At 37.7% G+C, this 26,264-nt stretch overlaps 1 protein-coding gene across 4 annotated transcripts in view; it reads right to left on the reverse strand.

The window, feature by feature from the left end:
• The window catches only part of EFL1 (elongation factor like GTPase 1), a 130,619-nt gene that overhangs the window by 17,582 nt on the left and 86,773 nt on the right, over window positions 1-26,264 (reverse strand). For 2 of the 4 annotated variants that reach the window (XR_013395351.1, XR_001446032.3), the window contains 3 exons: window positions 16,681-16,812; window positions 10,178-10,325; window positions 3,887-4,859 (listed from right to left, as the gene is read on the reverse strand). Coding sequence is in view for 2 of the 4 variants with exons in the window: in XM_028851229.2 (XP_028707062.2) it covers window positions 3,901-4,859; window positions 10,178-10,325; window positions 16,681-16,812 (1,239 nt within the window). In the remaining 2 variants the exon portion in view is untranslated. The remainder of the gene's footprint in view (window positions 1-3,886; window positions 4,860-10,177; window positions 10,326-16,680; window positions 16,813-26,264) is intronic. The other 2 variants (XM_028851229.2, XM_015142866.3) reach the window with 1 other exon arrangement.

The following is a 26,264-nucleotide window of genomic DNA, read 5'->3' on the forward strand; positions in this document are numbered from 1 at the left end:
CAGAGGCCAAGTCAGAAGAATTGCTTGAACCTGGGAGAAGAAGGCTGCAGTGAGCCGAGATCGCACCACCGCAGTCCAGCTGGGGCAACAGAGGACAGGAAAAAAAAAGGAAAAAAAGGAAAGATCATTTCAAACACAGAAAAAAAAAATACAACCAATACACACCATGGGTTCTAGGATAACAGTCCCTAAAATAAAATTCCTTTACAGAGTAATGAGAGTCTAAAAGAAATCAATCATGAATGATTACAATGACAGAAAAAGGAAGAAAGCCCATCCCCAACCCCTATTTTAAGAGGACATGCACAGTAGACGGAAGAAGAGGATACCAACTCAGGTGGATCAGTAGCATGTCCAAGATGCTCAAAATCAGAACAAGCTGAGTGTATGTACCCAAGCAAAAGAGCTAAAGACAGTGCAAAGAGCTTTTTCCAACACAGGTTGAATATCTCTTCTCCAAAATGAGTGGGACCAGAAGTGTTTCAGATTTTTTATTGTTTTAGATTTTGGCATATTTGTATTATATACTGTTTGAGCATCTCAAATTAAAAAATTAAGGCTGGGCGTGGTGGCTCACACCTGTAATTCCAGCACTTTGGGATGCTGAGACGGGCAGATCATGAGGTCAGGAGCTCAAGACCAACCTGTCCACCATAGTGAAATGCCGTCTCTACTAAAACTACAAAAATTAGCCAGGTGTGGTGGCACACGCATGTAGTCCCAGCTATTCAGGAGGCTGAGGTGGGAGAATTGCTTGAACCCAGGAGGTGGAGGTTGCAATGAGCCGAGACCATGCCATTGCACTCCAGGCTGGGTGACAGAGTTGAGACTGCATCTCAAAAAAAAAAAAAAAAAAGTTTCAAACTTTAGATCATTTGGGGTTTTGGATTTTCAGATTTGGGATTCTCAACCTATATTTTCAAAATAAGGAGACATGTCTTATGTACAACTTACAGAAACTCGTATCATGTTACAGAGGATAGCATGAAAACAGGGGTTCACAATACCTATGTTACCTATCATTCTCTTCAGTAAGGAGAATGGTGAACAAACTACAGCAAGGGGAACAAGCTGAAGTGGGAGAACACTGAAGTTCAGGATAGCTCAGAAGTTGATGACTAAGTACTTAGCCTTCTTAAATGAGTTCAAGTCTCCAGGACCAGAATTATATCTCACAATGTTAAGAGAATCTGCCCTTTTGAGAAATTAGAAATAGTAAGGTAGGTACCAGACTACAGGAAAAAGGTAAATAATGACTAAACTTTTTGAGGATATAAACACTGGGTTCCATAAATTGCAGACTAGAAAGCCATATGCTAATTTTCTGTAGAATTTTAAAGAAGCATTATAGGCATTTGTTCATGTTTATACAAGTATGAGGTAAATCTTGGGAGACAACATGAACTTTCTAATACAAAACATTAACCTAAGCTTTTTTTTTTTTCTAACATGATTGGTAAGCTGATAATTTACCAATTATCAGGGACTGTTGAAGATGTAAAGGACCTTAACTTCATCAAAACATTTGATTTTCTACCTGAGTTTTATTTCTCATCAGACAAGGACACATGAAAAAAATGAGTAAGAAGTCAATGTGTTAAGATGGTGATGATGTGACTTTTCTTGCCATTAAAATTTTTCTCCTTTTTACTGTTGTAACGCTAATTATGTTATATAACTTAAGAAAAAAATTAAGTATATAGACTCAGTACTCATACATAAAATATAGGAGTTCATACAACTACATAATTTCTACAGTCTAGTCAATTACCAAAAATTTGATTCTGCTCTTTGGGGAACAGAGTAGGAAAACATAACTTTTTTTTTTTTTTTAAAAGAAATGGGATTGATTTGACTTCTCACATGAATTAATGAGAAGATGTAATTGCTAAATTTCATTAAAAGAAGAATGCTGTATTTCACGTAGGAGGTAACAGTGTAGACACAGACGTGTTCTCTACTGGTTGGACGGTATGTGAGGTGCTGTGTTCAAATACAGTTGCTTTAAGAGGGATGCTGACCAAATAAATTATGTCCAAAAGACAGCAACTGAAATGGTGAAAGGATACAGAAATCATAACAGAAAAATAGGTGAAGGATTTGGAGAGTTTTTCTCCTGGATATAAAACTCGAAAACTAATGATTTCCTTCAAATACATAGAAGTGTTATTGCATGGAAGACAGATGAATGGTGGTACAGATGACTGGAAAGTAGCAGGTGACGGACATTTTGCTCAATATAGGAAAAAACACCATTAAATCATGAAGCTGGCTGTGCACTGCCCATCAACAGAAGTATTCAAACAGTGGTGGTATAAGCATTTGTCGGGGTAGGAGAGACTGGAGAAAAGCTCTTAGGTCTTCTTCAAAGATGTGAGGGATTAAGATTTCTTGATTTTTAACTCTTACTTCCGCCTTCTTAAATTAAGAAAGTTCTCAATGAAAATGAAAAATAGCATCTGAGAATAGTCTAGATTGGTGTTTCCCAAACAAATCTACAGATTCCATGGCTGTTAATACGAATGCTGTATTCAAATAAGGTTGAGAAGCACTGTATATGACATGCCGTATTTGGAGATTTGATTCACAATGCACACTGGCCTTAACCCAGCTATTTTTCAAATGCTGCTACTGATGCTCAGTTAGTCTCACAAAAACCTTAATGTGATGCAAGCCTAAATTTCTTCTGGAAAAAAAAAAAAAAAGCTTAAATTTCTGCTTTCAGGAATTAATCAGCAAAAGAACCTTCCTAAAAAGAATGTAATTAACCACATATTGACTCAAAGGGCCTCAGGGTTAGAGGAAACTTAATAATTTGGCCGACTCTCTCATCCAGGGCTCAATCCTCCTTTATATTCTCTTCACTACTGAAACAGTTCCATGATCTCAAGAGAATAAGAGAACTACTGTGTGCCAGGTGCTGTTCTGGGAACTGTATTTAAAAAAATTGTGTTATTTTAATCTTCACAATCTGTATGATTATCCTCTTCATTATATGTAAACAAAGTAAGTCTCAGTGAACTAATATCAGTCAAAAGTCCAAAGAGCTACTAAGTGCCAGGGCTTCACATCTCCTGAGATCTTAAAGGCTGCTTCTCCCAAAGAGAAAAAAATCAGGAATAGGATTTGATATAATAGTTAGTAGTGACTAAAGCCCCAAATAATTTTCTTTTTCAGAAAGAACCCAGAATTCACAAAAACCCTTTTGTGTTATGAGTACAAGAATGTTGCCTTATTCTTTGATCATTTTCAGAACAACTTTGGTTACCCAGACTGATATGCTTATTTGCTTGAGATAAAATACGGCACAGGTTTGGATGGTAACACATATGAGCAGTTTAAACTTCATTTAGCAGACCTCTCATTACAGAAGGGATTCTATTTGTTGCAAAAGAAAAGATCTTTAGTAGTCAGGTTTTTCCCCTCTCAAGATTTTAATATTTATGACATCTGGCTTTCAAAGATCTTACTTTGTTAGTAAATCAGAAGATGGTATAGCTTCTGCAAAACATACTAAACAAATTTAAGATTTTTGGGTCTGCCAGGTGCAGTGGCTCACGCTTATAATCCCAGCACTTTGGGAGGCCAAAGTGGGGGGATCGCTTGAACTCAGGTGTTCGAGACCAACCTGGGCAACGTTGTGAAACTCCATCTCTACAAAACATACAAAAAACTTAGCTGCACATGGTGGTGTGTGCCTGTAGTCACAACTACTTGAGAGGCTGAGGTGAGAGGACTGCTGGAGCCTGGTAGGCAGAGGCTGCAGTGAGTGGAGATTGTGCCACTGCACTCCAGCTGGGGTGACAGAATGAGACTTTGTCTCAAAAACAAGATTTTGAGTCTAGGAGACTTCACTGTTATTCAGGGCATTTCTTACTATCTTTACCTTTTCTTCCTTACCGAGAACATCACTGGTGGCCATGATTTCACATGTGTACATGGCTGCCATGAGGCGCTGAGGTTTCACTTGCAGTGCATAGCGACATGCTTCTTTCATGGTGGCAATTAGCTGTCCTGAGATAGGTCCATAGCAGTCAGTGAGTGGAGATTCTCCTTTATGGGATGTCCTCTTCTCAAAGGCCTCAGAGCAGCCATCTTGTAGCTCTTGGCTTTCATTTCCACCAGAACAGGTTTCATTTTCCTCCTGTCCCTCTTTTGCCAGATCACTTGCTCCTTGCTCCTCAAATTTACTTAGGTCCCATTTTTCCAGAATAAAACAGACACCCATGAGAGGCTCCTCACACATGGGGCCAGAGAGGGTTGCCAGTTGGAAGCCACTCACAATGCTATTGCCCAAATCTCGGTATCTACTAGCTTCTTTTGAAGCTTTGGCTGCTGGACCTGTCCATATTGAGTTCTGAAAATCTTCACTTTTATTGACTAGTATGTTGGGCCCACATTTTCTTGGGCCAAATGACCAGATTTGGTCAACAATGTTCCTCCATCTTCTCCCTGTTAGGTGTTGCTCTAGTTTTCCTTTGAATTCCCAAATTTTCTCTTGGATCTTCTGATGAATCACCTGAGTATTTTCACCCTCATTCAAAGAGGATGTCAACTGCTCCATAGAACGAATCAAATCACTATTTTCTTCCAGAATCTGGGTGACTTCTTCTGGAAGGGGCATGGCTCGAACAGTGAGCGTGGCAAGTTTATTGGGAGTTGTTATGGTGATTAGCCCAACAGAGTCAACTTGGATTCCTTCAGGGATTTTGTTTTGATCTTCTTTCATTTGGTGTATGACTGCAACTTTTTGCTGTTTGCCTATTTCTTCATTGACCATGTCAACTTTTGGGGGTTTTGTGATTGTTTCTCTGAATGGAATAATAGGTTCAGATACACTGATATGAATCTTTGCAAACCTACAGACAAATTCAAGAGAAATAACAGAAGGTTAAAATCAAAACAGCATCAAAGCTCCTGTGTAGAAATTATCACACAGTGGAGATTCTGTAAAAACATAGGAACATAAAAATTATCTTACTATGAAAGATCTGCAATTTACATTATATCACAATTCAAAAACTGCTTTCTTTCTGGTTGAAAAGACTACTTCTAATGGGAATATACCTCCAGGGAAATCCTTGCATGTACTGGAATTTCACTCTTTTTTTTTTTTTTTTTCATTTTTAAGATATATAAACTACCCCTTTAGATAAGAAAGTTTTGAGCAGAAAATAAACGTTTTAATATATGAAATATGAATTCTTTAAAACGGTATTTGCCAATCTAAGAGTGTGGACAAGAAAAGCTCAATGATTAAAACGCTAAATAGACATAGAATCACAGAACCTCAGGATAGCTAGTCAAATCTTCACAATGTATTTGGTTTTGATAATGAGGCTTATAGCAAGGCTAGCATGATCTATGAGTTTGTCTAGAGTAGCACTTTCCAAAAGAACTTTCTGCAATGGTGGAAATGTTCTATATGTTTACTGTGATTGCTGAGCCCTTGAAATGTGTCCAGTACAACTGAATAAATTTTTAATTTTATTTAAATTTAAAAAGGCACATATAGCTACTAAGCATTTGAAATGTGGCTTGTATGACTGAAGAACTAAATTTTTAATTGTATTTGATTTTAAACAGCTGTATGTGGGTAGTAGCTACTCTTCTGGACATCATAGCTCTTAAGCCCCAGTCTGCCATCAAGTTCAGAAAGTCCCTTTTTCCACATAATATCAAGTTTGATACTGTTGTATATTGCATATTTACAATCTTGTTATATATTCACAGGATATACAACAAGATGGACTGGACACTGTATGTTTTTAAAACTACTTTGATATTCAAACCTGACAAAGACAGTATACATATACAAAACTGTAGTTCAATCTTACCTAAGAATTCAGATATAAAATCTAAGATAAAATAACAAAAACTAAGGATATGCAGGTGTGTGCATTAAAAAAGCTTATTATGTATGAGGCACTGTGTTAAGTGTTTTACATGTAGTATTTCTTTAGTAGGCACTAGTACTATTTAATTTTGTAGAAGAGGAAACCAGATCAGAAATATTAAGTAACTTCTCCAAATAGCCTGTAAGTGGAGAAGCTAGGATTCAAATTTAGGTCTGACTTCAGAATCCACACTCTTGGTCATTATGCCATACTGAAAAATGGAGTTACACAGTACGTTAAAGGAATAATTTATCACAACACTACAAAGTTTGTATTATAGGTTATATGAAAATTAATTTGTATTAGAAGATCTGTTAAAATAATACCACATTAAAAATGTCAAATAATCTATGTAGCCACTTTTAAATATGCTAAATTGGCATTCAATAAGATTCAATACCTATTCTTGATTTTAAGAAAAAAGTCACTTAAAAATCTTAGGAAAAGAAAAATATTTCTAAAATTATCATTACATAGGGAAAATATGCTCATATACTTAGAACACTCAAGAAAATCAACTGCAAAGCTACTGAAACTACGACAGAGTACACATCTACGACACTGCCCTCTTATTCCTGTAACACAGTCAAAAAAGCTATGAGCTACTTTAGTCGTTCTAATTCCTGAGGCTCCCAAGAAGTCTCCTGTAGTAATCATTTATATGATTAATTAAAACCACTCCAAGCTGTAGAAGGAAGTGTGTGATGGTTGCCACATTTACAAAGCACCTCAGGACCAAAGGTTCTTTAAGTCCTAGCAATACAGAGCCTCTGATTACACTAAAAAAAGTGCAGTAGGCTCAGGCTACATCATGGCAATTTCCTGTGGCTTCCTGCTCTGATTATTACTACATTGAGATCTGGATGCTAAGAATTCTGACAGTTTCTCTGGCCTGGAGACAACAGATAGTCTCCTTGTCTCCCATTCCTGGACATAGTCTATTCCTGAAAAAGTGTGTAGAAGTTGAAAAAGATTATATACTACCAAAAGGTAGGCTCTGTCCTATGAGAACTAAAAAAATTCTATAACATTATACACATTCTTAATGTAAGCATAATTATGAAATGTAATAGTCATATAGAACAGTTCACAAAACAAAAATCTACTGATCTATGATAACTTACCTCAAAGTGAATACCCATGTAAACTACATGGTATCGTCAAGAAACAGAACATTCTTAGCCCTCAGAGGGCCCCAGGCTGCCTTTTCCCAATGCCATGAAGTATGAAGGTAACTGCTATCCTGATTTTTATTGTAATATCCTCCTTTTCTTTCTTTTTTTTTTTAAATCACCTAAACATGTAACCCTTTATACTCCACAGTTCGGTTTGGACTGTGTTTCTTTTTGTTCTTTTTTTAAAACAGGGTCTCACTGTGTCACCCAGGCTGAAGTGCAGTGGTGTGATTATAGTTCACTGCAGCCTCGAACACCTGGGCTTAAGCAAACTTCTTGCCTCAGCTTCCCGAGTAGCTGGTATTACAGGCATGCACCACCTGCCCTGCCTGAATAATTTATTTATTTTTTTTTTTAGAAATGAGGTCTTGCTATATTATCCAACCTGGTGCAGTACGTTTTGAACTTCATATAAATACAAACAAACACTTTTTGGGGGAAGTGAAGCGGCTTCTTTTGCTCAACATTATATTGTGAGATTCACCTATGTTTTATATACCTGTTGTTTTGTTCACTGAGATCATTCTATAGAATTCCATTGTATGAATATATCTTTATTTATTTATTTATTTATTTATGCATGCATTTAAATGTTTGAGTTGTTTCCAACTTTTGGCTACTAAAATTTTGTTGCTATGAGGCCAGGTAAGGTGGCTCATGCCTGTAATCCCAGCACTTTGGGAGGCCAAGGTGGGTGGATCACTTGAGGTCAGGAGTTTGAGACCAGCCTGGTTAAGATGCTGAAACACTATCTCTACTAAAAACACAAAAAATAGCTGGGCGTGGTGGCGCACACCTGTAGTCCCAGCTACTCAGGAGGCTGAGGCAGGATAATTGCTTGAGCCCAGGAAGTGGAGGTTGTAGTAAGCTGAGAGTGCACCACTGCATTCCAGCCTGAGCGACGTGAGTGCCTTTTCTCAAAAAAAAAAAAAAAAAAAAAGAAAAAAAAAATTGTTGCTATGAGTATTCTTGGTGCACATTTGCCTAGCTCTGTGTTGTGTATATACAGAGTACAAATGGGAGATTTACCAAGCCACAGGAAGTGCCTATCTCTCATCTTAGCAGACCATACCAAATTATATTCCAAAATAGTTGTACCAGTTGATATTCCCACTAGTTGCGTAGGTGAATTCTTGTTGTTCCACATCTTTGCCACCACTTGATAACATCACTTAAAAAATATTTAACCACTCTAGTGGGTATGCAGAAGTATCTCACTTTGATTTTGAGTAAGTTGAATAGTTTTTCATGTTTATTGGCCTTTGGAAGCCTCTGTTATGAAGTAGCTCTTCAAGTCTTTGTACAGTTTTTCTACTGGATTGCTGCCCTTCTCATTTATTTGTAGGAATTCCTTCTATATTGGGGATATAAGTCTCTTGTCTGTTACAAGTAGTACAAAGGTCTTCTCTAACCCTGTGGTCAGCCTCCTTATTATCTTAATAGTGTCTTTTGATGATCAAGCTTTTCCTTTGTCATTGGTGCTCTTAATATGCTATTAAGAAGCTTTTTGCTACCCTGAGGTCTTGAAGATATTCTCTTATACTATCTTCTAAACACTTTATGGTTTTGCCTTTTACATTGTAACCAAGAATCCACCTGAAATAAATTTTTGAGTACATTATGAGGTAGGGGTCTAGTTTCTGGCATCTGGTAGAAGCTTTACAGAATCCTACATAAATGCTGCAGTAGTTATTCTGTTTTTTGTTTGAGATGGAGTCTTCCTCTGTCGCCAGGCTGGAGTGCAGCGGCACGATCTCAGCTCACCACAATCTCCGCCTCCCAGGTCAAGTGATTTTCCTGCCTCATCCTCCTGAGTAGCTGGATTACAGGCGCATGCCACCACACTCAGCTAATTTTTGTATTTTTAGTAGGCACAGGGTTTCACCAGGATGGTCCTGATCTCCTGACCTCATGATCTGCCCGCCTCGGCCTCCTAAAGTGCTGGGATTACACGTGTGAGCCACTGCGCCCGGCCAGCAGCAGTTATTCTTGTTCTATTATTAGTGCCAGGTGTTGTTGTATAGTTACTACTACCACCAATTTTACTGTGGTATAAAGATTAAGTGAGATAAATAGTGCTTAACACAGTGACTGTTATATAATATTTAATATATATCAATCATTTATAATTATTATTTGTTATGATTATGATTATAGTCCCAGAAATTTTAAAAACAAAAGGAAGGACAGCAATTACAGGGAAATTTCTAATTTTTTCTACTAGTAAGCACAGAAATGTGTATTAATTGTGAATATCTTTCATTTGTCTTCAAGACTGACGACATTTTAAAAAAATGATAAACTATGCAAAGTTGCAAAAGTTTGAGAAAAGAGGCACTTTCCAATATTTATTGCTAGTTATAATGTAAATTAGAACAGCCTTTCTTGAGGAAAATATGGATCATAACACTTAAAAATAAGCATACTTTTTGAGTTAGCTATAATACTTCCGGAAGTTTATGTTAACCAAATAATCAGAACTGTGTATATAGATATTTGTGTATACTTTAATATGCATAGAACAGTGTGGATTTAGGAATCTGAATGTAATGGTGGTTATTTCTGCATGGTAACTGAATGATTCTTTTTCTTCTTCTGTATTTTCCTAATTTTTGCAATAAACATACATTATCTTTGCAACAAAGAGGAAAAATGCCTGTTATAAAAATTTGGGATGCCCATTTTATAACACATATTGTCTTTATAGAAAAATACAAAGATTTCCAGAAGGTTTACATTGTAAAGACCATATCAATAAGAGAAGTCTATCCTAATTACATAGCCAACATTTACAAAATAATATTTTGTTTTTGTTGTCGTGGTATTTTGTGTTTTGTGTACATGCTTAAAGTAAAATACATATACAGAAAAACATTTTATGACTTAAGCTAAAAATGCAAAATTATTCAAGTGTAGGCAGTGAATGCCAGTTTTCAGTTATTAAAAATTAAGTCTACAATCGAATAACTGTTCACGTCTGAATTGAGGGTATTTCATTTTTCTCCAAAAATAAGCCATAGTCTAAGTTCAACTGGTTTAGGAAACACTAAAACATCCCACTGATTGAGAGCTATCATTTCTCCATCACTATCATTTTCACCTAACCTTTCTTTTAAGTCATCCAGGCATCGCTGAAGGTGGACTTCTCCTGCTGTGACTAAAACGTGCTCTCCTGTTTCCTGAATTAAAATCTGGACACAGGGATCAGCCTGGTTTAACAGCTTCATTCCTTTTACGAGCTGAGGCATTTCACCTAGGTTAAAAAAATGAAATAGATTAAATATGATATAAGAACTAACACAATTCAAAGACAATGGTTCTGGCTACTCAAGGGAAAATTACATTGAAATAAACTCTTAAAACAACAATTTATTTTTCTTCCAGATAGTGCAGTGACATGAAGAAAACTACCTTCTAGTAATTTTTTTGTACAGATAGCAAACATGACACATCCGCAAGCTTATCATCAAGACTCCCAAAGCTCATCTATATTACTTCTTCAAATACTCTGCAGATATAAGCTTCCATCTTTCTACTTGTGAATTCACCTAAATCTTATAACAAATGTACACATTATATACCTAGAAAATAAACAGAGCATTTCTTCAAACATCACCTATAAAATCAACAAATAAGCAACAGAAACATTTAATATAATATTCAAGAAACCGTACCAGAGCCTCATATTAAAAATAATTATTTGTGAAACTGCTCGATAGAACTTGGGTTTTAGAATACCCTAACTAGCTACTTTACCTAGTGAGCTAAAGGCATCTTCTGCATTGTATTCTGCACGTGTTTTTCACATATAATTGCTTTTACCCTATAGTTCCTGGGAATTGAGAGTAGGGATGGGGACTATGACCTACATCTTGGGTTTAGCTACTTTTTCACCCCCTTTCCACATACCCAACTGCTACTGCTCCCTCAAGGCAGGTCCAAGGAAGTCTCCTGCAGTGGCCTTAGCAGAAGCCTTGGTCTTGAAGACATTTTTATGCAGTCTTGTTTCAGTTCTACATTTGAAGAAAAGACTTAGCAATCCTTCAATGCTTGGTTTTCAGCATGCCAAAAAGACAAAATCACAGGAACTTTCTGCAATGCAATGATTTTCAACATGCCTTATAAAAGTTGATTAACTGGGAGCAGGAATATTAGAACTTCTATACCTATTTATTTTTGAAATAAAGTTCTAATAATAACTAACGTTTCACAGCACTAACAATGTGCCAGACAAGCAATTTACATATATGAGCTCATTAACGATTAGGTGGTATGATTATTGTTCTCATTTAATAGATGAGGAAACAGGTATAGAGAAACTAATAAACTTGTGTTCAAGGTCCCAGACTAACTAAATGGCAGAACCTGGTTTAGAAGCTGGGCAGCCAGCCACAGAGCTCATGCTCTGTGGATGGATGTCAGAACCCTTGTAGGTCAGGTGATCAAAAGCCACCTATGGAATGCACAGAATTCCAAGGGAAGACGGGAAGTAGGATTTCACTGTGTCCAGGGTTGACAGAGGCACCTTCATTTGTTCCTTCTTGGCATACTGTAATTTTCTTTTGCCTAATAAGTGGATTTACAGATATTATCTAGTGTTAACTAAGGCTTCACAGAATTTTAAACCTGGCTTAAATGGATTCCCGCAAAGATATCACTGACAATACTATAATACTAATAACACAAGCACATGGGAATAATAAAAAAAGAAATGGCAGGCCGGGCGCGGTGGCTCAAGCCTGTAATCCCAGCACTTTGGGAGGCCGAGACGGGCGGATCACAAGGTCAGGAGATCGAGACCATCCTGGCTAACATGGTGAAACCCCGTCTCTACTAAAAATACAAAAAACTAGCCGGGCGAGGTGGCGGGCGCCTGTAGTCCCAGCTACTCCGGAGGCTGAGGCAGGAGAATGGCGTGAACCCGGGAGGCGGAGCTTGCAGTGAGCTGAGATCCGGCCACTGCACTCCAGCCTGGGCGACAGAGCGAGACTCCGTCTCAAAAAAAAAAAAAAAAAAGAAATGGCAAGGCTTTTTGTCAGCTCTCCATCAAACAAATTATAAAGTAAAAACAATGGCTACCACCAAGATGAGATCCCAACAAATATTTTTGAAAAAAAATATATACACTTAAATTTGTCTCTTCAAGGTAAAATAAAAGTAACAGTTTAACAATAAGAAAAATTTTTTTTTTTCCAAAAGAAATTTGAAACATGGAGACAACATTTAGAAATTAGGTGTTTGAAAATGTTGCCACTGACAGTCATTTGGTTGCTGAAGATAACATAAATACTTCATGTATAATGTATAAAAATCTCTTAAAATTTGGAGGGTGATTTTCTTAACCTGTTCTTAAAATCACCAAATAGATAGTTCAATAAAGATATAAGAATTAACAAAGCTTCTAATTAGTATAAGAAAAATGGACTGCCATCAGGAAAACTAGATAGTCACTAGCTACATTTTACCAAAACCTTTTAATAATTGGGAAAATGGGAATCTAAAATGGATACCATGATTTAGTAAAGGAAGCCAATGAATCATTCTTCCCTTTGGACTATGTAACTTTGTGAGGTGGCTTTTCCAGTGATAATGGTCATTAAAATCAAGTGTTTTAACAAATGGAACCTAGGAGCTGGACTTGGAATGGCTATATCACAAAGTGTTCAGGCAAGACCTTCAAAAAGAAGGAAGCATTATTGTGGTAGCCAGTCTCCAAGGTGGCTCCAATCATCCTTGCCTCCTGATATTCACATTCCTGTGCAGCTCTCTCCAACTGTGAACCATGGCTGGTCTGTGTGACCAACAGAACACTGTGGAAAGGATGATGTGTGATTCCCAAGGCTAGTTCACAAAAGGCATTATAGCTTCTGCCTTAGTATTTTGGAACGCTGGCTGCAGCCAATCACCACGCTATGCTGCAGGACACTCAAACAGTCATGTGGAGAGGAACTGAGGTCCCCAGCCAGCACTAACTTGTGAGCTCATGTTTGGAAGTACAGTTAAACCTTCAGATGGCTACTGCCCAAGGTGATGTATGACTACCACTACTTGAGAGACACAATGCCAAACCCTTCCAAATTCCAGACCAAGGGAACTATGAAAAATAAGTGTTGTTTCAAGCCACTAAATTTTGAAGTAATATATTACACAGTATTAGATAACTAAAATAATTATAGGCCACAATCACAAATAAATACTATATATACTTATATGTACATACTGTATGTATCTTCATCAAATACAAATAAAATTAGGTATTTGATTTTTCAACTCAATTTTTAAATAATTTCTATTTTGTGTTTCATAATGCATATAAAACATTAGCACAAAAATTCATCTATCTATATAAGCATAGGTGTCAAAATTTTTTTTAACTAATATGGATAAAGGATAAAACAATTCCAGAAACAAATTACTCTGATCTCAGATAAATAGGATTTCTTGGATTCCCACAAATGAAGATCTAGCATTGTTTCTGAGGCAGAGATCTGTATCCTGACTTCACTGCTTCCTAACTGTATGGCCTTGGGCAAATTAATTTAACTTCTCTAAGCTTCAGTTTCCCTCCTGTGAAGATGAGAATAAAAAGAGTATCCTAATGAACAGGGCTTTTGGGAGGATTAAATGAGATAATCAATGTAAAATCCTTAGTACAGTGTGTGGAATACAGTAAGGATCAATTATAATGAAGAAAATAATAATTGCTTTGGAACATTTGTAGTTCTCTGTGTTGAGTTTGTAGTTGACCTGTGGGCATGAAGTAGAGGGTGGCTGCCATGACATTTTGATCCCCACTTGGGAAATTAGAGAAAGAAAAGTGGAAGAACAAATACTCATGATTTGCTTCTCTCCGAAAGAAAAGAAGCAAATTGTTGTCTTCTGGATTAATCTAGTTGTCACAAAAAAAAAAAAAAAAAAAAAAAAAAAAGACAGGACCTGGGGATATGTGGTCTATTCAAGAAAAACAATGGATGTGTCCAGTGCCTCTCAGAGGCAGTATTACTGGAAAGTCTTATAAGAGAGTGAAATATCCCAACAGTCGTCAGACATGTAACCTATGAATAAAGGGGTCACTGCCCCCAAATAAGGATGATATAAGTTACTAGGGCAAAGAGTAAACAGACAATAAATACCCTCTGAAAGCTCATAGGAACAAGGAAGGGAAGTTTCCCCAGACATTCTGAATGTAAAATAACATATGGACAATGTGAAAACACCAAGAAGGCAAAATAAAGAGTACAAAGTTCAGACACTGAAAAATCAAATGGGGTGCTTCAGTAACACAGTCAATAAATGCATGGTAAAACCAGTAAAAATAATATACTTAATGGGAAAAAAATAGCAATACTCCTTTTAAAATTATGAAGAAAATTATGTGCCCCGTCTAACCATTTAAGTTTATTTTTCACAAAGTTCAGATAAATTTAATGAAAACACACATGAGGAAGCACACTTTGGCCTCCAAATTGATAATCCTGAATAATTCTATTTATTAGACTATCTCATTTATGGAAAGGAAAGGAACTTAATCTTACTATGAGTCAGCTTTAGGACAGGAAATACACTAGGTAACAGAACCCTTCATCTCATGTAGCCAGTCCTTCAAAGAAGCTGGTTCTTTAGAGTTGGGCTTTTACTTAGCTTCTATAACAGACACCACAGAGTAGCACATAACCATAACAAAGGCTTTTAAAAATTATAAATTTCTATTATTAAAATATCACATCTTAGGCCAGGCACAGTGGCTCACACCTGTAATCCCAGCACTCTAAGAGGCTGAGGTGAGAGGACTGCTTAAGCTCAGGAGTTTAGGACCAGTCTAGGTGACATGGGGAGAACCCATCTACAAATAATAAAAAAAATTAGCTGGGCATGGTGACATGTGTCTGTGGTCCCAGCTACTTGGGAGGTTGAGGCAGGAGGATCGCGTGAGCCCAGGAGGTCAAGGTTGCAGTGAGCCGTGACTGTGATTGAGCCACTGCACTCCAGCTTGGGTGACAGTGAGACCTTGTCTCAAAATAAAGAAATAAACAAACAAGTAAAATTATGGCTTAAATTATTATTGTTTCCTATTTGTAAAATGCATGTGCAAATGCAATAGAGAAAAACTAAGTAAGAAAGAGGATACGAATAAATAGTAGACACATCTAAGAATAAGCCATGGTTGCCAGACTCAAATATCACAACTTAAATAAAACTGAGCTTTCTTGTATGTATTTCGAAGGATTGAACACAGTAGACAGTGGTTAGAGCCAGCCTAGTGAGTAGAATAAAAGAACAAAATCACGAAAGGCCAGGATCTGGACAAGCCTAAAAGAGGAAGCATGTTTTACATAGACTGGGATAAATCCGTGCAGCAACCAAGGCACTGTGTCAGTCCACAGTGATGGGCCACAAAAAATTCCTATCTCGAGGCTGAAGGCAGATGGCTATTTACTAGGGCTGGCCCCAAAGGTCTGAGGTCCAGTCCTCCAAGTATCTGCCCTGGGGCTCCAGGGATCCTTAATGGCTAGGGGTATGTCTTAGAACTTGAGAGAGTGATGAGTTCAGAAGGGTTAGCTCTGGGGAGAGGAGGGATACATATGTTCAGGAGCAATGAGGCCATTATATACCTCAACAGAAAACTACCATTTTACCATTTGTTCTTTGGTTTCCTTAAAGCATGGTCTGGAGATTCTTCACTGACAATCACTAGCACTGGAATAGCAAAGTCACAGTGATTTAGGATTAGCGATAGTCAAGGGACGTGAAATACAAAAGTGCAAAAGGATTGACTAGGTAAATACTATAAGCCAAAGACTAAGGAGTTGTTGTTATATGGTCAGGCATATGCGAATGTCAGGTGGCCGGCAGGAAAGGTGCAGAAAGTGGTTTCTAAACAGATGGGAAATTCTCAGTGTCCAGATAATCTGTCAAACCTAGAGGGAACAGGCAAATGATGGATTCTGACCCAAGGAGCTTGAGATAAGATTCCAACTAAGAAGTCACCTAAAACATGAGCTTTGGCTGGGCACAGTCGCTCATGCCTTTAATCCTAGCACTTTGGGCGCCCAAGGCAGGCGGATCACCTGAGGTCAGGAGTTCAAGACCAGCCTGGCCAACTTGGTGAAACCCCATCTCTACTAAAAACACAAAAATTAGCCAGGTGTGGTGGTGGATGCCTGTAATCCCAGCTATTCAGGAGGCTGAGGCAGGTGAATCGCTTGAACCAAGGTATTAGAGGTGGTGTCGAGATCACGCCAGTGCACTCCAGCCTGGGCAACAGAGTGAGACTCCACCTCAAAAACTAAACTGAACTAAACTAAACTAAACAAAACAAAACATGAGCTTTGCTAAGCTACAATCTATGCCAGGGTTGTGGAGGATGTAGAGATGTCCCTGTCTTTGCCATTAAGAAGATGCAGTCTCCCGGACAGCAAAGGTACCTGTAACCACGGCATGTTCCTAAGACAGAAGTTAGATGCCCTTTGAAGAGTTGCTTCTACTATACACCTCAATGAAAATTCATTATATACTGCTGAAACAAGTCATGAGGAATCACATACTAAATACATGCTATGCTTTAAAAGAATAATAAACATATGCTTTTAAAAACAAGGTTATCTTACTTGGATGTTTCGGTTCAACAGCAACTCTCACAATAGGAGTGGCTTCGAAGTTGAGTGGTATAAATGGTGGGCAGGAGGGCAGGCTACACAGTGTTGCAGATTTCAGCACAAAATCTTGAAGGCCTCCTATTCCTGTAGGAAGAAAAGATCCATACGGTCAATAAAGGATGATAAACTCTGAATTTATGTTAGAAAAACAGCAGCATCAACCCAGTATATGTGTCACAGAGCCAAATGCTTCCAAAATGTTGCAAGAAATGAGGCAGACCTGCACCATTTTTTTTTTTTTTTGGTACACCTGGATACCATTTGATTGCTGTCAAAATACAGAAATTCTGCCTTTTGTTTCCCACATGTACAAATCTTATTACATCAGATTGGGCTAATGCATACCTACTTCGACCACAGAAATGATCACTTCCAGACATATCTGTCTGAAAACACCGATTATTTCTAACACTTAGTTGGTTTTAAAAAATATATTAATTTGATGAAGAAGATGGGTCTCTACTGAAATAATCTTTTGCCAAGTCCATTTGCATGAGTAAAGGGAATTCAGGAACTTAAAATGTGATGTTGCTATGTAGTATGTTACCCTAAGCCACCCTCCATACTTCCTCTATTTTAGAAGATAATCCTAGTCAACCCCTTCCCCCTGCCATACACTCACTTCAGGCTTTTGGCTCATGATTGCATGAGACTCTGAAGGTTGCATATTTGTCTTTGAGCAGATGGAAGCAAAAAGAATGTCTTAGAAAGAGTGATACGGGGCCAGATGCAGTGGCTCACACCTGTAATACCGGCACTTTGAGAGACTGAGGCAGGCGGATCATGAGGTTAGGAGATCAAGACCATCCTGGCTAACACAGTGAAACCCCATCATTACTAAAAATACAAAAAATTAGCTGGGCATGATGGCGGGTGCCTGTAGTCCCAGCTCCCTGGGAGGCTGAGGCAGGAGAATTGCCTGAACCTAGAAGGTGGCGGTTGCAGTGAGCTGAGATAGTGCCACTGCACTCCACCTAGGTGACACAGCGAGACTCCGTCTCAAAAAAAAAAAAAAAAAAAAAAGAGTGATAAAGAGGTATACTGAATCTCACACCCAGAGTATGAGTAGACAACATTTTAGAACAAATTAAGAAACACATACAGAGGGCCAATGCAGTGGCTCACGCCTGTAATCCCAGCACTTTGGGAGGTCGAGGAGGATCACTTGAGGTCAGGAGTTCTAGACCAGCCTGGGCAACATAGTGAGACTTCTTTCTACAAAAAATTTAAAATTTAGCCAGGCATGGTGGTGCACACCTTTTTATAGTACCAGCCACCTGAGAGGCTGAGGTGGGAGGATCGCTTGAGCACAGGAGTTCAAGACTGGGTGACAGACTAAGGCCCTGTCAAAAAAGACAGGAAAGTATAGGACAGGAGAAAGAGAGAGAGAGAGAGAGAGAGAATGAGCGAGCGAGAGAGAGAGGGGAACACACACACACACACAGGCCATTTTTGTGCTTTTGAGTTGAGGAAAGGAAACAAAGAAAACCACTTTGCTGCCTTTAGTTGACCAATTGATGTAAAGGTACAGGGCAATGGGAGGCCACCCAATCACACATCCAGGCTGGTGGAGGGGAACTGAAGCAGAGGCTTCAGGTACACACACTTGGAGGATAATTTAGATGTTTTTTGTTGTCTGACCACACAGTATGGAAACCTCCCTCTTAACATCCACCTGAACATCTACCCTCTGACATCCACCAGAATTTACCACCTCACTACATTAACAGATAGCTCCAACTTTAAGAAAATTTTCCTTGCATTATTCTAAAATCTGTCTTTCCCCATCTCCACACATTGTTTTTAGTTCAATTCTCCAAAGGTTCACAGAAAATGTGCTGCTTCTACTTTCACAAACTACCTTTTAGATTTTGAAAGCATTTGTCAGATCCTTTTAACTCTCTTCTGCCTCACATTAAATATCAGTAGCTCCTTTAACTATTCAGCACAGGACATGATTTACAGACCTTTTGTGTGCATGGGATCCTCTCCAAACTAAAGTTTCCAGGATGTTAAATTCCTCCTGTGCCTCCAGTGTACTTCTTTGGTCAAAATCTAAATTTCTTATTATTGTACCTCTTAGCTCAGCACACATAGTGATACCTAGCTATAGCTTCTTGTTTACATCTCCTATTGGTACTATGATGTAATAGATCTGGGTCTGTCCACGTTTCCACTAAGTCTGCTAGAAATAACATCTCCCAAGAGGCTAAGGGTTTAGGAAAACCCAATAGTAAATATTCCCTTTCAAACCTCATCTATCCTGCTTCTGACCTCTGACCAGCATGCATTTCCTTCCTGCACACAGAGCACATGGTTTCAATGAAAAGATAAATGCTGGTCTTTCCTCCGTATTGCCAGGTATGCAGACTGCAGATGGTCAGTATATTTTAAACACTGTCTCTTTGAACTTCTGGTTTACATTTGCTGTTCCAATTACCGAATCTACTCTTGCTATTTAGATATGCCCAGATTTGCTAACATGAATACAATTCTCCCAAAAAACAAAAAGTCAAGACCACAATGTTCATAGCTAATATTAGAATTTATGGAAAAAGCAATGCTCCAAAGATAGTAAAAACTTCACTACCCGTACTACATGTCAACATTTTTACTTATTTTTAAATATAATTTTAAAACCTACGACAGGGAAGACCATTAAGATGATCTAGATGAATCACTATAAAGTAACTTTAAAATCCCTTTTGAGAATTTCTTGATTTGCTATCAATTATTAACTGCACAACTTGTTCTTTACACAAAATACAGTCTGAAGCAACTTTTTGTTTTTAAAAATAACATCAGCAAGTACAATCTTGAAAAAAGACTTTATACCCACAATTCCACCATTCTAATATTGCCACTATTTTCTTTTTATATTTCTCTTTATTGTCTTCTTTATTGTCACACATAATTTACAGTATTGTAATAACCATAAATTTCTTATCCTTTTTTCTAATTAAATCATGTGATTTTCACTTCAGTCACTTTAGTGAAAATTATAACAATTAGGGACAAAGAATTCCTTCACAGAAAGCACATTTGCTAAAGCATTTTTCAACTGGAATCGGGGGATGAGAAGTATGTTCCCTCCGGGTAATCATTTCAGAATTCCCAGGGTAGGAAGAGTGACAGCATGGGGGAATAAAATCCAAAATTAGTGTGCCATTGATTTGTTTTTAGTCACTATATTTATTTTCACATTTCATGGATTATAGAGGGCACCAGTATTTTTTTTGTTTATCAAAAAAGTACATGTAATTTACAAGAAATAAAAGAGAAAGCAGGTTGAGGAACATGGAGCTAAAGCAATTTACTAGATGCCAAGAATTCTACTTTTTATAGAAACACCAGTACTTTTGTCTGATTGAAGATAAATTATCAAACCCAAGCCCTTTATGATCCTGATTTTTCTCTATACAACAAATAAAATTAAATAAATTGGCATGTGAACTCTATGTTACAGACTGGAATGACAACTGAGTACATAGGTCCTTGCTAGACTGTACACTATACCCTTCAAATTCCTCATAATCAAAAACCAGTATTTTGTAAAGACTGTTGAGCCAAATTTTTTTTTCTAGGCTGTGCCCTAATATTTCCCTTTAAAAAGAATTCCAGAAACAAATATTAAGGAGAGTATCTTGAATGATATGAGATTGAAAAAAACTGTGTGGGGCTTGAGAGATGAATTCACCTTCTGTTGAAAACTTTTTTTCTATTCTTAACAACTCCCTGTTGCACGGGTTTAATCAATCTAGGATGATTAAACTAGATACTGGCAAGTAGGAAGACGGTAAAACCAACAGTGAATACTAACACTGCTTTCTGTGGGTGAGCCTGTTAGCTGTCTGGATAGGGAACAGAATTACCCTCTTCAGGCAAATTTGGATTTGTAAAGTGCTCTCTCATTGAACTGTTATAATTTAATTCTAACATTATTATAATTTTAAAAATTTGTGGGAATAAACATTAAAATATGGTCTCTTAATCACCAAAGTTTTATTTCAAACTGACTTTAACATTCTTCACCCAAGAACCATCAACCTGTTCCTGTTAACCTGTTTAGGCTGGAATTAATGGATCTCTTTAAACCTTTGCAGTAAATGCAAGTCATATGTCATGAATATCCATACAGCCTCATGCCTGTGAAAGAAATGAACATCACTTTGGAAGAGAGATGAGGATTTTTTTTTAAAGTACAAGTTCCCCAGGTAGTGGGAATCTAGAGAACCCTTAGTTTTGAAAGACCATCTTCTGCTCTAGGCCCCGCTGCATTTGGATACCAAAGCAGCCCATATCCTCTGTTTCCAGTTTTATGCCTTGGTTCTGTATCTTTCATCAAAACTCAGATTCCGTGCTCTTTGACTCAACTACAAAGAATAACAGGGAATCCACATGCTTTATAACTGCTGTCACCCTTTTCAAGCCTGTTTGGCTAGTATCTCCAAAGTGGATCAGTATTGCTTAGCTAAAGTTTTCAGAAGATGGGTCAAGTCTGTCCATCATGCTAAACAAGTCCATTAAATCAACTGCCCTTTAACTTCTTGGTGTTATAGTAGGCCGTTGGGAAAAATCTTGCAACAATGACATCACTATGTCACAAATTTTTTTCTTCTCATAGGAACAGACTGAGCTAATAGTTTTTTGTGTGTTTGTTTGTTTTTGAGACGGAGTCTCACTCTGTTGCCCAGACTGGAATGCTTGTGGTGTGATGTCAGCTCACTGCAAGCTCCAGCTCCCAGGTTCCAGCGATTCTCCCACCTCAGCCTCCAGAGTAGCTGGGATTACAGGCACGCACCACCACACCTGGCTAATTTTTTGTTTTTTTAGTAGAGATGGGGTTTCACCATGTTGGCCAGGCTGGTCTCGAACTCCTGACTTCAAGTGATCCACCCTCCTTGGCCTCCCAAAGTCCTGGGATTACAGGTGTAATAATAGTTCTTACACATACTTCTTCAAGATCTGTGGGCCCTTTTCTCAGAAGAGAAACTACACAGGAAATGAGAAGAAAAAGTAACACCTAAAGAACCAAAACTCTTTTTTTCCTGGAGATATGCTGGCTTACTATCTTTACTATCAGTGTCCTGAACAAGTTAAAAGTTTTATAACTGTGTCACTGTAAGGTCCCAATTTATGCCCCAAGAAAGGATCCTGAGACAGTCAGACCACCATCATTCTATTAGGTACAGACTGACCCAATGGAGCTTGGTTCTCACCAAGGGAATAACATGGTTTTCAGTGTGGGGGTATAGAATTGAAATAGTGGAAGAAATTCCATCTGGGGCTTGGAAGCAAAGTAGAATGCCTGAGTGGGGCCTGGTATTTTATCATCTCTTGGTGTGTCCTAACAGGACAAAAAGAATCTACAGAGCATCTACCCAAAAAGGATCTACCCACACTCACAACTGTATGATTTTCTTGGTGAGAATAAAGCTCCAATTGGGTCAGTCTGTTCCTAATAGAATGGTGGTGGTCTGGGTTTCTTATGATCCTTTCTTGGAGCATAAATTGGGATCTTAAAGAGGAATTAGAGAGAACTGAGGTAGAACTGCCAAGTCTTGGTGGTTTGTTAGGAGCTCAGAAGAAGGGACAAGAAGGAAACAAGATTAAAATCCAGATTCCTGGCATGGACAACGAGGTAGATAAATTACTAGTTCAAAGCAGTTGTCTATTCTTCTTTCAGGTTTATAATTTTTATTATTTATATTAGTTTTATGTAATAAACATTTGAACTCTTTCACATTTCTTCCTCCAGCCTATAGTTTCCCTTTATATTTTGCTTCTATTTTTTTCCCTATAGTAACTTTTTGAGCTTTTTCCATTTGGTGTCTAAGTTTCAAAGCTCAGGAAGCTGTGCTTTCAAATAATTGATAAACAGTTATTCAACTTTCTGTTAGTCTTTCAATGAGTTCAGTTTTAAGGGCAAGGACCAAAATGGGCACTTCATAGGTTCCTCAATGAATGAGTGCACATGAACACAGTTGCCATCTTCACAGAGTTTAAAATCTGGTGAGGGACAAAGGCAAATAAACAGTTAATTACGACACAATGTGACACATCTTATAACAGGAAAAGTACACTTTTTGTTCATGTGAAGACAGAAACTGAAAAGGTTATGGGCCTCCTGGAGAAACTAGCATTCAGGAGTATGGAAATAACCAAACAGAGGACATGGGAAGGAGTGATGAGGTGTGGAAACGGCACCACTAGATGTCTAAGTGAGAAACCAAGGTCATTATTGACAGCTTCAGGGTGGAGCCTTAAGGCACAAGGGAAAAGACTTTTCCATCCCATTCATTTTCTTTTCTTTAGTCAACATGCTTTCTTGTTATGTTCGATTTGGAATCCAAGGAACTTGAAAGTTATAAAGTTCTAACCTTCTGCAATAAATGCAAGTAGTGGCAGTGGTGGTTATAACAGTCAGAGTAGCAGTGGTTTTATTCATAGATTTGTTAATCAGATTTAAGAGTTCCTTTGGAGTATGATATAAATTGCATATTTAATTTTTTGTATATATTGTTAACTATAAGGAAAATTAAAATAACTTCTTTATGAAGCGCAAATTCATATTCAGGATCAGATCCATTTATGAGTTTTGTATCCTGTCCCATTTACCTAAATTTATATTTTATATAGTAACACATGGTTTTAAGTGATAGTCCTTTAACATGTGCTGCATTCCAATTCAAATGATTTAAATAAATGGGGAAACACACAAGATTCAGCAAGTCAGAAGCACAAAATGCTTAGTATAGTTGAAAACAATGCTGGAAATTTGTTTTAAGACAAAAAGAAAAGGGGAAGAAGAGATACAGCTTTACACAACCAGGAAATCATAACTGAATTCCTTCTGCCTTTAAACCCTAAATATTTTCAATTAAAATCAGGAAACAGAGTCACTTCTGGAAGAAATGGCAACTTCAGCACAGGTATACAAATGGTCCTGATTGAAATGATCAAAGAAAGAGAAAACTAAAGAAAACCTGAATGAATAGGTGAAACTAGAGAAGGGCACCTTGAACTGTATGCTATTTCTGTTAGTCATGGATCAGATTAAAGGAAAATATTAAGGGTCAGTTCATAACTCTCTTCTTGAGCAAGTGGCACAACCTCAGGGGGATAAAAATACATAGGCAGTGTAGTGACAGTGGTCTGTTAGACAACAGATCAATGGAAAAAAATGAAGAGCCCAGAAAAAGACCAACACGTGGGAATGACGAAGGGGCAACAGTGGCAGACAGGTAGGACTATTCGGTAAACAGCATTGAAACAATTAGCCAATGCAATGGAAAAAATGATATAATTGCATCTGTGTCATACACCATCTAGAAAAAGAAATTTCATATAGATCAAAGACCTAAATGTGAAACATAAAACCTGAAAGCACAAATCATATGATACCATAAGACTGAAGATTTGTAAGACTCACTATATTCTTTAAAAAACTTCAAAATAAAAGAAACCAAAGAAACATAGGAACAACAGACGCTGTGGACTACTAGAGAGTGGGGAGGGAGGTTGGTTAAAAAACTACCTATCAGGTACTATGCTCACTACCAGAGTGATGGAATCTGTACTCCAAACCTCAGTATCATGCAATACTCTCATGTAACAAATCTGCACACATACCTCCTACATCTAAAGTAAGAGTTGAAATTTATACACACACACACACACACACACACACACACACACACACATCCCGCAAAGATAAAAGCTGCAATGTAAGAGATGCTTTCAATGTCTAAAGGAGACAAAAAATTGTAAGTATATAAAGAACTAGTACAAATCAATGAAAAAAAGCAACCCAATAGGAATCTAGGCAAAGAATATAAATAGTCCAAGAAAAGACATTAAAAGAAAAGAAAGCCTCAGCCAAAAAACATTAAAAAAAAAAAAAAAAGAATCTCATCGATAATAAGGTAAATGCAAATTAAAACCAGATACTATTTCACACCAATACAACTGGTATGAGTCTGAAGAAACCATGTGTTGGCAAGTATGTGCAGAAAAAGTAGGTCTTGCGCACTGTAGATGAGAACAAAGATTGTTACAACTATGAGGGAGAATAAGCTGCAATGTTCATTAAAGTATGACTATTCAACTCACCAAGGTGATTTCTAGTTGTATATCCCAGAGCAATGTTGAGAACAGGCACAACTGTGCACCAGCAGTGTTGAGAACAGCACACCACCCACAGCCATACAACCCCTCTCTAGGTGATTTAGTGAGTGAGTGGTGGGGGCGTTTCTGACTGGGGCCTACTACTGGCAGTTACTGAGCAGGGGCCAGTGCTTTGCATGTGTGAAAATGTCCTCCCGTACAAAGAATTACCCTCTTTGTATAGCTTTTGAATATTCTGCTGGAAAAATCTGTTCATAATAATCTGAGTTTAAATCTAATTCAATTTTAATAACAGAATTTTCTGTAGTTTAATATACACCGAATTTTCAGAAATGGAATTACCACATAAATCAAAGGAAGTATGAACTTGTTCTGAAAACAAGCTGTTCACCATTTTATCGATGTCTATTAGGTCTGCTTGCTGCAGAGATGAGTTCAATTCCTGGATATCCTTGTTAACTTTCTGTCTCGTTGATCTGTCTAATGTTGACAGTGGATTGTTGAAGTCTCCCATTATTATTGTATGGGAGTCTAAGTCTCTTTGCAAGTCTCTAAGGACTTGCTTTATGAATCTGGGTGCTCCTGTATTGGGTGCATATATATTTAGGATAGTTATCTCTTCCTGTAGAATTGATCCCTTTACCATTATGTAATGGCCTTCTTTGTCTCTTTTGATCTTTGATGGTTTAAAGTCTATTTTATCAGAGACTAGTATTGCAACCCCTGCTTTTTTTTGTTCTCCATTTGCTTGGTAGATCTTCCTCCATCCCTTTATTTTGAGCCTATGTATGTCTCTGCATGTGAGATGGGTCTCCTGAATACAGCACACTGATGGGTCTTGACTCTTTATCCAGTTTGCCAGTCTGTGTCTTTTAATTGGAGCATTTAGTCCATTTACATTTAAGGTTAATATTGTTATGTGTGAACTTGATCCTGCCATTATGATATTAACTGGTTATTTTGCTCGTTAGTTGATGCAGTTTCTTCCTAGCCTCGATGGTCTTTACATTTTGGCATGTTTTTGCAATGGCTGGTACCGGTTGTTCCTTTTCATGTTTAGTGCTTCCTTCAGGGTCTCTTGTAAGGCAGGCCTAGTGGTGACAAAATCTCTAAGCATTTGCTTATCTGTAAAGGATTTTATTTCTCCTTCACTTAGGAAACTTAGTTTGGCTGGATATGAAATTCTGGGTTTAAAATTCTTTTCTTTAAGAATGTTGAATATTGGTCCCCACTCTCTTCTGGCTTGGAGAGTTTCTGCCGAGAGATCCGCTGTTAGTCTGATGGGCTTCCCTTTGTGGGTAACCCGACCTTTCTCTCTGGCTGCCCTTAAGATTTTTTCCTTCATTTCAACTTTGGTGATTCTGGCAATTATGTGTCTTGGAGTTGCTCTTCTCGAGGAGTATCTTTGT

The sequence above is a fragment of the Macaca mulatta genome, chromosome 7 (assembly GCF_049350105.2).
Source record: "Macaca mulatta isolate MMU2019108-1 chromosome 7, T2T-MMU8v2.0, whole genome shotgun sequence".
NCBI classification, from domain to species: domain Eukaryota; kingdom Metazoa; phylum Chordata; class Mammalia; order Primates; family Cercopithecidae; genus Macaca; species Macaca mulatta.